At 45.4% G+C, this 12,855-nt stretch overlaps 1 protein-coding gene and 1 non-coding gene across 2 annotated transcripts in view; one reads left to right on the plus strand and one right to left on the minus strand.

The window, feature by feature from the left end:
• Positions 1 to 510: 510 nt before the first annotated feature.
• LOC126445064 (sodium/potassium-transporting ATPase subunit alpha-2-like) overlaps positions 511 to 12,855 on the minus strand; it is a 161,707-nt gene continuing 149,362 nt past the window's right edge. Inside the window, exon 10 of the mRNA XM_050090974.1 lies at positions 511 to 918. Within this exon, the coding sequence (XP_049946931.1) occupies positions 511 to 918 (408 nt within the window). The remainder of the gene's footprint in view (positions 919 to 12,855) is intronic.
• Trnat-ugu (transfer RNA threonine (anticodon UGU)) lies at positions 3,195 to 3,269 on the plus strand. Its single transcript has one exon. It is a non-coding gene; the product is annotated as a tRNA-Thr (tRNA).

Consider the following 12,855-nt stretch of genomic DNA (forward strand, 5'->3'; position numbering starts at 1 on the left):
GGGTGTGAGGAGGATCAAGGCGGCGGGAGGTGTAGAGTATGCGGATATGTTCGAGGAATAGTAGCAGATGGGGGAAAGGAATGAGGTCATAGAAGATCCACGTGGGGGACGGGAGGTGTGTACTGAAGGCGAGGCGGAGTGCATCACTCTCAAGGATCTGGAGGAAGTTATAGAATTTTTGGGGGGCAGATATACAGGCGGGACTGGCATAACAGAGGATGGGATGGATTAAGGATTTGTAGGTGTGGAGGATGGTAGAGGGTTGCAACCCCCATGTCTGGCCAGAGAGGAGTTTGAAGAGTCGGAGGCGGTTGTGGGCCTTGGATTGGATGGAGCGGAGATGAGAGATCCAGGTCAAACAAATTTTGAATTTAGTGTTTAATTCTTACTTTTACCAAAATACAGCATTGAGAACTAATACAAACTTTTTCTTCATTAATTGACTAGGATAAGTAATGAAAACATTAGAATTGATAGCGTTGTGTGAGAGGTTCGCTTTCGGACGTGGCGTCAGTAGTAGAACTCGCGGTCCACCCAGCCGCCCGGGTGCTTGCGGATGAGGTAGCGGCGCACCTCGTCGTAGAAGAGGATGAGCAGCGCCCAGGGCACGCCGCACAGCCACAGCTCGGGCCGCAGCGGGCGCAGGCGCAGCGTCGTGTTGACGCCGGGCGTGTACACCATGAAGCACGCCATGGCCGAGCACACGAGCAGGCCCAGGTTGAGCGGCCAGTTGCGCATGCCCTGCTGCAGCAGCGACACCTTGCGCGTCTTGCAGATCAGCAGGTCGGCCCACTGCACCACCACGATGGCCACGAAGAACGCCGTGTGGCACATGTACTCCAGGTCCTTGCGCGCCTCGAACGTCCACTCGCGGCCCCACGAGTCCTGCAGGTCCTTGATGCCCTTGGCGTTCCACTCCTGCCGCACAGAGTTTTTTCTGTATACAATAGCTCCCTACTTAGCAATAATATACAACCGCTCGCTCACCGATAGATCTGTACCTACAGATTGGAAAATTGCGCAGGTCGCACCAGTGTTTAAGAAGGGTAGTAGGAGTAATCCGTCGAACTACAGACCTATATCATTGACGTCGGTTTGCAGTAGGGTTTTGGAGCATATACTGTATTCAAACATTATGAACCACCTCGAAGGGAACGATCTATTGATACGTAATCAGCATGGTTTCAGAAAACATCGTTCTTGTGCAACGCAGCTAGCTCTTTATTAGCACGAAGTAATGGCCGCTATCGACAGGGGATCTCAAGTTGATTCCGTATTTCTAGATTTCCGGAAAGCTTTTGACACCGTTCCCCACAAGCGACTTCTAATGAAGCTGCGGGCCTATGGGGTATCATCTCAGTTGTGCGACTGGATTCGTGATTTCCTGTCAGGAAGGTCGCAGTTCGTAGTAATCATCGAGTAAAACTGAAGTGATATCAGGTGTTCCCCAGGGATGCTTCCTAGGACCTCTGCTGTTCCTGATCTATATAAATGACCTGGGTGACAATCTAAGCAGTTCTCTTAGGTTGTTCGCAGATGATGCTGCAATTTACCGTCTAGTAAGGTCATCCGAAGACCAGTAGCAGTTGCAAAGTGATTTAGAGAAGATTGCTGTATGGTGTGGCAGGTGGCAGTTGACGCTAAATAACGAAAAGTGTGAGGTGATCCACATGAGTTCCAAAAGAAATCCGTTGGAATTCGATTACTCCATAAATAGTACAATTCTCAAGGCTGTCCATCCAACTAAGTACCTGGGTGTTAAAATTACGAACAACTTTAGTTGGAAAGACCACATAGATAATACTGTGGGGAAGGCGAGCCAAAGGTTGCGTTCCATTGGCAGGACACTTAGAAGGTGCAACATGTCCACTAAAGAGACAGCTTACACTACACTCGTTCGTCCTCTGTTAGAATATTGCTGCGCGTTGTGGGACCCTTACCAGGTGGGATTGACGGAGGACATCGAAACGGTGCAAAAAAGGGCAGCTCGTTTTGTATTATCACGTAATAGGGGAGAGAGTGTGGCAGATATGATACGCGAGTTGGGATGGAAGTCATTAAAGCAAAGACGTTTTTCGTCGCGGCGAGATCTATTTACGAAATTTCAGTCATCAACTTTCTCTTCCGAATGCGAAAATATTTTGTTGAGCCCAACTTACACAGGTAGGAAAAATCATCAAAATAAAATAAGAGAAATCAGAGCTCGAACACAAAGGCTTAGGCGTTCGTTTCTCCCGCGCGCTGTTCGGGAGTGGAATGGAAGAGAGATAGTATGATTGTGGTTCGATGAACCCTCTGCCAAGCACTTAAATGTGAATTGCAGAGTAATCATGTAGATGTAGATATAGATGTAATTTCATTCCCCTCGCCCCATATGTAAAGGAAATGAAAACAAAATATGGGGCTGCCTTTTATTTTAAACTAAAAATCAAAGACGAACAGTTACAGCACTTCGAGCACTGCATTTTCCATATAATCTGAATGAACTGCACAAGAATGAGAGATATTGCTGTAGCAGAGAGTATATTCTATTGGTGTGAGGGCTGTGGGTAGGAAGATAGGGGTGTGTTACAGAGAGAATCAATGGAGAAAAGATTTAGGAGCCGAGGTGGATGGTGAGAAATACAGTCTGTGGAAAAGGCAGAGGTTGAGGCATAGTGTGACATGTGGGTAGGGCAGTGGTTGCAAGAGGAAAGGGATGGGGTTGGGTGGAGACGGAAAGGAGAGAGGAGCCCTGACGTGGATTTAAAAGAAATGACAGTTAAATCGAGACCTTAAGCTGTCGACAGGCGTTGCTATACATCAATGGGGACAGTTGAAAATGTGTGCCCCACCGGGACTCGAACCCGTGATCTTAAATGGCAGACGCTCCATCCATCTGAGCCACCAAGGGCACAGAGGTTAGAGCGACTGCAGGGACTTATCACTTGCACACTCCCCGTGAGACCCACATGTCCGAAAGAACAGATACCATCTTCATGTAGTTAAGGTTAACCGTCCATTGACCTCCTTCTTCTGTGCAGATGTACACGCATTGCCCGAACTCTAACGGGACTCGGTAAGATTATCTGCCGCGAGTAATGCGTGTAATGGCCAGGGGCACTACGAATGTAGTGTGTGAACATTAAGTTGGGAATGTGGGTCTCACGGGAAGGGTGCAAGGGATACGTCCCTCCAGTCGCTCTGTCCTCTCTGCCCACGGTGGCTCAGATGGATAGAGCGTCTGCCATGTAAGCAGGAGATCCCGGGTTCGAGTCCCGGTCGAGGCACACATTTTCAACTGTTCCCGTTGATGTATATCAACGCCTGTCGGCAGCTAAAGGTCTTGTTTGAATTATTTCATTCTAGAGAGCTGCACGGTCGCGGTCACAGTTGCAATCATATGGATTGGGAGAGGTGGGGAAGAGTTAAAGTTGGTAGGACGGATAAATATCAGGGCGGATCTCATTGTATGGGAGAGGGAGTTCGTTGAAGTTGCGTTGGAATAGGATATGGAGTGTTTGTAGGTGTATAGATGGAGGGATGTGTTTGTGAAGACGCAGTAGCATGTTATGGTTAGTGGTTGGAGAGGAGACAATGGGGTTATTCGAAACTAGTGTGCGGACAGTATAGGAGATGGGTAGGTGTTCGATGTCGGTGAGGGGAGGTGGAAATTTGATGAGACGGTAGAGGAACCATGTGGGAAAAGGTAAACGGACGCGGAAAGTGAGACAGAATGCATGGCGTTCGAAGACTGGAGGGATTTATAGGACTTTGGTGGACAGTGATTCGTGCAACATTTGCATAACAAAGGATGGGTCAGATCAGGGTTTTGTAGGTGTGGAGAATTGTGGAGGGGTGTAATCCCGAAGTTCAGCCTGTTAGTAGCTTTAGTAGTTTCAGTCTATTGTGGGCTTTCTGTTTCACGATCAGTAGGTGAGTGTTCCACGTTAGTTGCTGGTCGAGGGTCAATCGAATGGTTGAAATGGCTCTATGCACATGTGTGGCTATCAGTCCCATTGACGTAGAACTACTTAAACATAACTAACCTAAGGACATCACACACATCCATGCCGAAGGCAGGATTCGAACCTGCGACCGTAGCAGCCGCGTGGTTCCGAACTGAAGCGCCTAGAACCGCTCGGCCACTGCGATCAGCGTGAGGGTTAGTCAAAGGTGTTAAATAAGCTGGGTAGGACGGTTGTAAATCGTGAGGTAGAAGCTGCACAAACCGAAACGCATCGAGTTATAAGACCTGTATCCGATAGTCGGTGGAGTACTTCCACATTCTACGGAACAAGTAGGCGATATTTCGCTACGACATGCAACATGTCAATCTCTTTACAAAAAATCATATGTTTTATCGTTCAAAATATAGCTAAATTACGATCATTCTCAAAATATACACTGATTATATCATTCAAAGCATCGTTGAACATTCTCGGTAGACCTACCGCTTTCATTCTCTGCGACTTTCGTCACGAAAGCAAGTCATTGTCAAAGAAGTAAACGGAAATATGGAGGCAGTAGTGGCTCGCTGCAGTGGACACTGTAACATCACAGTTATGTTTGTTTTAGGATAACAGTGTCTTATAATTTCTCAAATGACACCATATTCGCCACCGACGATTTCAATTTCAACATTTCGTCTTGCAATTAATTCCATGGGTTATATAGCAGTAAAATTTGGTAACAGTTCTGCATTTACGTGTTTCTTTCACGATATGTTCTCGCAACAAGATGGTGTATTGTATACGTCATACAGATAATGTATCTGGCGAATGATAGTGCCAACACAACTTCAACCGACTCTCCTCTCCCAGGTAATGAAATCCGCTCCGATATTTATCCATCCTACCAGCTATAGCTTTCGCTGCTTATTTTCTTTCATCTTGTAACATCATAGATTAAGGGTCGACCTGCGACAGCAATCGCACAACTTGCGTACGGGCCGCTAGACGCCGCCGCGAGCGCTAAGAGTGCATTGCGGTCGCAGGCGCGCCTGTTGCGTACGGGCCGCGAGGTGCCACCACGAGCGCAACCGTATAAAAGTGCCGACGGAGTTCGGCCAGCTGTCCTTTCGCTGGCATCTCATTTTTGCCTGTTCTCTTATTTGCTTAGTTGCTTAGCTCTTATTCGTTTATGGCTCATGTTACTGTGCTCTCTTTCAGCCATTCTGATTGTTTTGATTTACTCCCAATTGAGAAGTGCTCATTTTGCCATTTCACTTTTGCGTATTTCTCATTTTGCTAATAATATGCTCCTTAGCTTTTCACAGTTGAATTGATTAACATAGTCTCATGTACTGTTTGTTCATTTCAGCTTGTTCATATTTTGATGTTCTTTAAATATTGTAATAATTATCGGAAGCATTTCTTCCCTTAAACTTGTGTAAAGTATTCTCGATGTAGGATTTGTTCTGTGACACAGGTGTAAGGTTTCGAATATAAATTATATACGAAACTGTGCTATAAAAGGAATTTATTTTTTCAGTTTGTACTACATCAGACGACAATTTTGTGATATGAGGAAGAAAATTGAGGGGCGAACTCAAGGCAATAGTCTTAAGTGATCCCCTTTAAAATAAAAATTTGTGTGACACTGAAAGACGTGACACTGTAGGCACCGAAAAATTACACGTCACAATCTCCCTCTCCATTTCTCTCACTCCTGATACCTCGGTCCTGCTCACTCACCAGCCTGATTCCTCCTTTGCGGCTTCCCTAGTACACACCTTACCAATTACCCTCATTCTAAAGATACCACACAACGGCTTATAAATTTATACCCACCATAATCCAAACGCTCAATCTGCCCACAGCTTCTTCACCCTGCGAAGGTCTTTCAGCTGTGGAGTGAAAGTGATGCGAAATGTTTCATTTTAACGAACGTTGCCGTTTCATTTTCATTTTAAAGTTTTAAATGTCCATTTTTCTATTTCTATCTTTATCTGTCATACTTTTTATGTTCCTCTTTAACCGAAGGAAACCACTCTGTATATTTGTAATCAACTATACATTCTATTTTATAATATTTTTAACTTTTTGCATTTATAAATATGTTTTCTCATTTCTTCATTAACTTTTGTAAATGCCCTAGGCTGGAGAGTTGGGTGGATACTGCTGGCAGCCCCCCCCCCCCCCCGTCCTTCTCCATCCCTCCCATACGGAAAGAGGGGAGATAAAATAACAAAAAAGAAAAAAATGCTTACGTAAGCCATAGAGGCTCACATCTTTCTTATTTAATTCATTTTTGTTCACAAATGCTTTCTTTTCAACACGTGAGCGCTTTTAGATTAATTATTAACCCGAACTTTTCATTGATGTACTGCAAAACATATAAGTTTTTGTAAGTGATGTGTGTAACTTTTAAGTATATACTCATTCCAGCTTTGAGCAGTTAAAATGACTTAATGCCCAAACTGCAATCTTGGAAATTGTAGTAAATATTTCAGCCGATGGTGAATATGACGCAATTTAAAAAAATTGCACGAGACCGTGATAACACTATAAATAGAATTGTGATGTTATAGTGCACATTGCAATCAGGTCCTATTAGATCAGCGTCTTTTCGTTACTTTTACAAAAGTTAGTTGCTTTCTTGTCGAAGGCAATGTTCGATATTGACAAAAGTTCAGTATGTCACAGAGAATGGACGCAACAAGTGCACTGCGAGCAGTTAATACAACAAGGGCCATTCACAACTCACAGGACAATAAAGATCTCATCTACACTATTTCATGCATTACGCTCTTCAAATATGCGAAACAACATTGTTCCTTCACATTTTATGGTGCCATCTACCCACTCTGCACAAAATCGTCATTCCTGCCTTTTCTCATCTCAGAATACATAAAATAATTCCCTTGTTCAAAATGTTCAAATGTGTGTGAAATCTAATGGGACTCAACTGCTAAGGTCGTCAGTCCCTAAGCGTACACACTACTTAACCTAAATTAACCTAAGGACAAACACACACACCCATGCCCGGGGGAGGACTCGAACCTCCGCCGGGACCAGCCGCACAGTCCATGACTGCAGCGCCTTATACCGCTCGGCTAATACCGCGTAATTCCCTTGTTCCTACCACAAATTCGTTAAGCTACATTTTCTGCTCACATCCCTTCATTTCATTTATAATTCACCCACGAAACAGGTATCTTCAAAACCTTCGTTCGATCGATCTTGAATACAGTATAGGAGTGTGGTACCGTTAACAGATAGGATCAATGAAGGACACGGAAAATACCGAATAAGAGCTTGTTTCGTCGTATCACAGTTTCGCGAAAATGGTCGCCCAGTTCGTAGACGTCCGTTTAGCTGGAGTACAGCCATCAGTGAACTGCTGATTTCTCTTCCGCATCTGTCGCAAAGCGTTGGCCGGCCAGAAATTACTTCATGGGACCAAACAAATGAAAGCCCGACGGTGCACAATGCGAACTATATGGTGGACACTGGAGCACCTCCCATCAAAATTTGGAGATTTTCTCACGAACTAGAGCAGCAACATGGGGACGAGCATTGTCGTGAAAAAGTCTGACATCATCAGCATTAATGTTGTAGCGTTTGTCACGAATGGCACGACGCAACTTAACTGAAGTTTTTATGTAGGTTGTGGGATTGACTGTGGTCCCGCATTCAGCAAAGTCCACCAATAACACACCACGCATATCCCAGAACTCTGTCACAAGGACTTCGTAGCAGACTGAGACACTTTGAATTTTGTTCGTCCTGGGGAACCAGCACGTTTTCACTCCATAGAGACGCCTCCTTGGTTTCGGACGTGCAGTGGTACGCCCACGACGCATCACCAGTGATGATTTCTTTCATAAAGTCACGCCCTTCTGCGTCATAACGCGTTAAGTGATCCAAGCTTGTCATCATTCGCTGGCCCTTGTAATTGTCTGTCAGGTTCTTGGGCACCCAGCGACCACTAACTTTACGAAATTTCAACGCATCATTAACGACATCGTACACCGCACCATAGGAGATACTGAACTGCTGCGATAATGTGCGCAGCTGCTCACGAAGGTCGTTCAAATTTGCTGCCTCAGTGTCTCCGACAGTCTGCGGGATTGCAACTATAACCGGCCGTCCGGAGCGTGCCGAATCACTAAGGTTCACACGGCCCTCTTGGAAGAATGCACACCACATCCCTTAAAATTTCCAGGATCATAATGCACACCAACTGGAGACATTGCTACCGTCCATACAGCCGTTTCCACACAAGTAACGCATGTCCCTGTGAATTTCACTCTGTTTATGTCCTTTGCTCCACAAATATCGAACTACTTCGCTGCTCTTCACAAGTTGACGTCAGTAACATTTGCCCATTTTCGTTTCGCAGTTCACGCTTCTGTCGTTAGAGATACTCATGAAATAAAAGAATACCCTCTGTAGCGCAAAATTCAGACTGTATCACCGTGAAATTTCGACTCCACATGGAATATCAGGGGAGAGAAAAATACGTATTTGTGTGCTACTATCCGATCCTATCTCGTATTTATCCCAATCTTGTTTCAGCCCATCCCATCCTCCCCCTATCTGCGTCCATATCTGTCTTCTCCCTCACTCTTCCTTCCATCTTCTCCTATCCCGTTTTCTCTCCACGTCGTGACCCCTACCCCATAGGAGGCGGCTGGTTCTTATCCTCTCAGTACTTCCTTCCAGACAGTATGTGGTATGCATACCAAGTTTCGCTGAAATCGATCAGGGTGTTTAGGAGGAGCTTTTCATCGGTAGCTTTTCCCAAGTATGCATGTGTCATATTTATATATACACTGCTGGCCACCGTAAATGCAACACCCTGAAGGAAGCATCCGAATCAAGTGAAATTTACACCATGGGTTTGCAGCGATGAGATATGCAACTGATTAGAATTTCAGCGCAGACGCACATCACGCGCGCCTGTGGCGCCACCTCATAGCGCCATTTAAGGCTTGGCGATTTCGACGAGTGTACGTTCGGCACGTGTGTTTACCTTGTGGTTGTTTCACAAGACGATCAGTAATGCCTCGTAGACAACAGCGAACATCTTTTGATCAAGTATCCGAGTTCGACAGAGGAAGGATAGTGGCTTACCGAGATTGTGGATTATCATACAGAGAAATCGCTAGTCGTGTTGGACGAAACCAAACAACTGTAATGCGGATATGTGACCGTTGGATGCAGGAGGGTACGACGGACCGACGTGGTCGATCGCATTCACCTCGGTGCACCACTGCACGTGCTGATAGGCAAATTGTGCGCATGGCAGTGACGGATCGCTCAGTGACATCCCGAACCATAGTACAGCACATTGCGTCTGTAACGCATCATCCAGTGTCTGCGCGTACCATTCGACGCCGTTTACAGCAGAGTGGTCTGTCCGCAAGACGTCCATTTCTTCGTCTACCATTGACGCAGAACCACAGACGTCTCCGTCGCCAATGGTGTGATGACAGACGGATGTGGACGGCAGAATGGAATGACGTTGTCTTTACTGACGAGGCACGCTTCTGTCTGCAGCACCACGATGGTCGGATTCGAGTGTGGAGACACCATTGAGAGAGGATGCTGGACAGCTGCATTATGCACCGCCACACTGGTCTTGCACCGGGTATTATGGTATGGGGCGGTATTGGATATTACTCTCGCACGCCTCTTGTACGCATTGCCGGTACTTTAAATAGCCGGCGCTACATATCCGAGGTGCTGGAGCCAGTTGTCATACCTTACCTTCAGGGTTCGGCCCCAGCCATATTTCAACAGGATGATGCGCGACCACACGTGGCACGCATTGTCCAAAGGTTCTTCGTCAATAACCAGATTGAATTGCTTCCCTGGCCGGCTCGCTCTCCGGATCTTTCGCCGATAGAAAACATGTGGTCCATGGTTGCTCAACGAGTGACCCAGATTACATCCCCAGCTGCCACACCAGATGATCTTTGGCAACGTGTGGAAGCTGCTTGGGCTGCTGTACCCCAGGAACACATCCAACGTCTCTTTGACTCAATGCCGAGACGTGTGGCAGCGGTGATCTCCAACAATGGCGGCTACTCTGGCTACTGATTCTGACAGGAACCACATGTCACAGACGTCTGTAAACGTAATCATTTGATACTTGGTCAACATGTTATCTACAAAATAAATCTTGTTGTGCTACCTCTTGTCTTTTTTGGTGTTGCATTTACGGTGGCCAGCAGTGTATTTAATATATTCACACATACCTGTACACACTGTTCACCTGTACCTCCAGCGAATTTCGCCCTGCAAATTTGTCTTCACGCAACTCTATGATTAGTACGTCAAATATTTTCAACTCTGTGTCATGCAATGATGTAATTTTGTAGGTACATTCAGCATGATATTTGGATACTCTCTGCGAAAAGTGCTGTAAATAGAGTTAATGGTGAAGAAGAAATAAATTTGAACGTCATGCTTGATGCGTTAGTTTACCACGCATTCAGTGTTTATGACGCCGAATATCCTGAACTTTGTGTCACATTCAGTGGTATGGGTGAATCCTGCCTGCAAAATATGTCACGAATACAGCTAGAAATATAGAAATAATAAATTAGAAAGGTCAGGCTTCATGCGGCAGTTTTACTGCATTAACAGCAAAAATATAGTAACCGATAACTTTTTCCTTTCATAAGTTTGTGAGGGTCATCAGGAAGTTTCGTAAAGTATGAAATTTTGTGCAAAGTTTGATCCAAGTCACTAAGTGGTCTCGTTCTCAAATACGAGATGAATAAACTCAGATAATTCGCGCGTCGTGGCTACGCTTTTTGACCCCCCACTCCCAACCCTTTGGAAGGTAAGTGGTTCTTATCCCCACAGTGATTATTTACAGACAGTTTGTTTGAAATCGGTCCAGTGGTTTAGCAGGCAATGTGGAACACACATACATACAATTTTACATTAATGTGGATTTGCCGCGCGGGATTAGCCGAGCGGTCTGAGGCGCTGCAGTCACGGACCGTGCAGCTGGTCCCTGCGGAGGTTCGAGTCCTCCCTCGGGCATGGGTGTGTGTGTTTGTCCTTAGGATAATTTAGGTTAAGTAGTGTGTAAGCTTAGGGACTGATAGTCCCATAAGATTTCACACACATTTGAACATTTTTTTTTGTGGATTGTATCTACCTGTAGTCTTCATTAGAACTTGAACCCGGCTGGGAACACTTTCAAAGAGGTGTCTAAATGTCTGTGGAGGAATGGCAGCCTACCCTTTCTCAAGAGGCGATACCAGAGAAGGTAGTGATGATGGACGATGGAGTCTGGAGCGAAGCCGACGTCCTAACTCACACAGATGTGATACACTGAGTCCATGTAGGGGCTCTAAGCAGGCCAGTCCATTTCAGGAATGTTATTGTCGAGAAACCATAGGCTGGCAGATGGTGCTTTATAACAGGATGAGTTGTCGTGAAATACTATCAATCATCGTTTCCGAACTGTTACTCTGCTGTACACACTAAACGATACTGTAAAATGAGTTCATATTATTCTGCATTTAGTGTTTTCTTAAATGCAATAAAGGGCAACAGCCTGCCAAAAACAAAAAACCACCTCCTCCGTAGTTCACTATTGGCACTAACATAAGGACAAGTAATCTTCTCCAGACATTCACCAGAACGGAACACTTCCATAGCGGTAAAGCGTCATTCACCACTCGCTTTCAGTCACCACCTGTCCAGAGGCGTCCACGTTTACACGACATCAAGTGTGGCTTAGCACTGACTACAGAAATGTCTAATTTATGAGGTGCTTGTCGACTATTGTTCTCCGCTCATCATACCTCCCTAGGCACAGTCATTATGCTAACTGGTGTGCTGGTAGCGCTCTGCAGCTCGCGAGTGAATCGTTGCGCTAAGATCATGTTGCGATGTCATTGGCCACAGGACTCGGCTACGTGCAGAAAATTGGTCTTTATGTAAGCCTTCAGAAAAGTGCACGTAGTTTGAGTTCACTGAAGAGCCAAAGAAACTGATACACCTGCCTAATATCGTGCAGGGTCCCCGCGACCACTGGTACACCTGCCTAATGTCGTGTAGGGACCACGCAGAAGTGCCGCAACACGACGTGGCATGGACTCGACTAATGTCTGAAGTAGTGATGGAGGGATTTGAACCATGAAACCTGCAGGGCGGTCAGCAGAAAAATGCGACACCCCACACGTCCAGAATTACTACAGAGCGGCTCCAAGAACACTCTTTTGAGTTTAAACACTTCCGCTGACCACCAAACACCGAAGACATGAACATTATTGAGCATATCTGGGATGCCTTGCAACGTGCTATTCAGAAGAGATCTCCACTCGCTCGTACTCTTATGGATTTATGGACAGCCCTGCAAGATTCATGGTCTCATTTCTCTCCAGCACTACTTGATACATTAGTCGAGTCTATGCCATGTCGGGCTGAGGCACTTTTGCGTGCTATTGGCCGTACATGATATTAGGCAGGGTACCAATTTCTTTCGCCCTTCAGTGTAAAACGTTCTCTCTCTCTCTCTCTCTCTCTCTCTCTTAGAGCTGTGTTAAACATACTTCCACCTTGTAATGTTTGTTATGCTGTTGAAGTGTACAATGTGGGAAGCTGAGTAGAAATGAACTTCTGGAATTATGTTCTGCCATGGTCTTGCGGACATTATTTCAAAAATGAATAGGTACTAGTTCGAAACATAGAATTAATCAGATAAATATAGTATTACGTCATGTCAGAGCTGAGTTTTACCTATCTTGTGGAAGTGACGTCTTTCGAGTTTATAAGGAAACGAAAGAAAGAGTGAAGCATCTTTCAACATTTCACATTGATCGTAAAATATCGATGAAACTGAAGTAAATCACTTTAGTGGCAGAGCATTCTTTTCGTGGATACAATGTTCTCGGGCTCCCACCTC

This window comes from Schistocerca serialis, chromosome 1 (assembly GCF_023864345.2).
Source record: "Schistocerca serialis cubense isolate TAMUIC-IGC-003099 chromosome 1, iqSchSeri2.2, whole genome shotgun sequence".
In the NCBI taxonomy this organism is placed as follows: Eukaryota; Metazoa; Arthropoda; class Insecta; order Orthoptera; family Acrididae; genus Schistocerca; species Schistocerca serialis.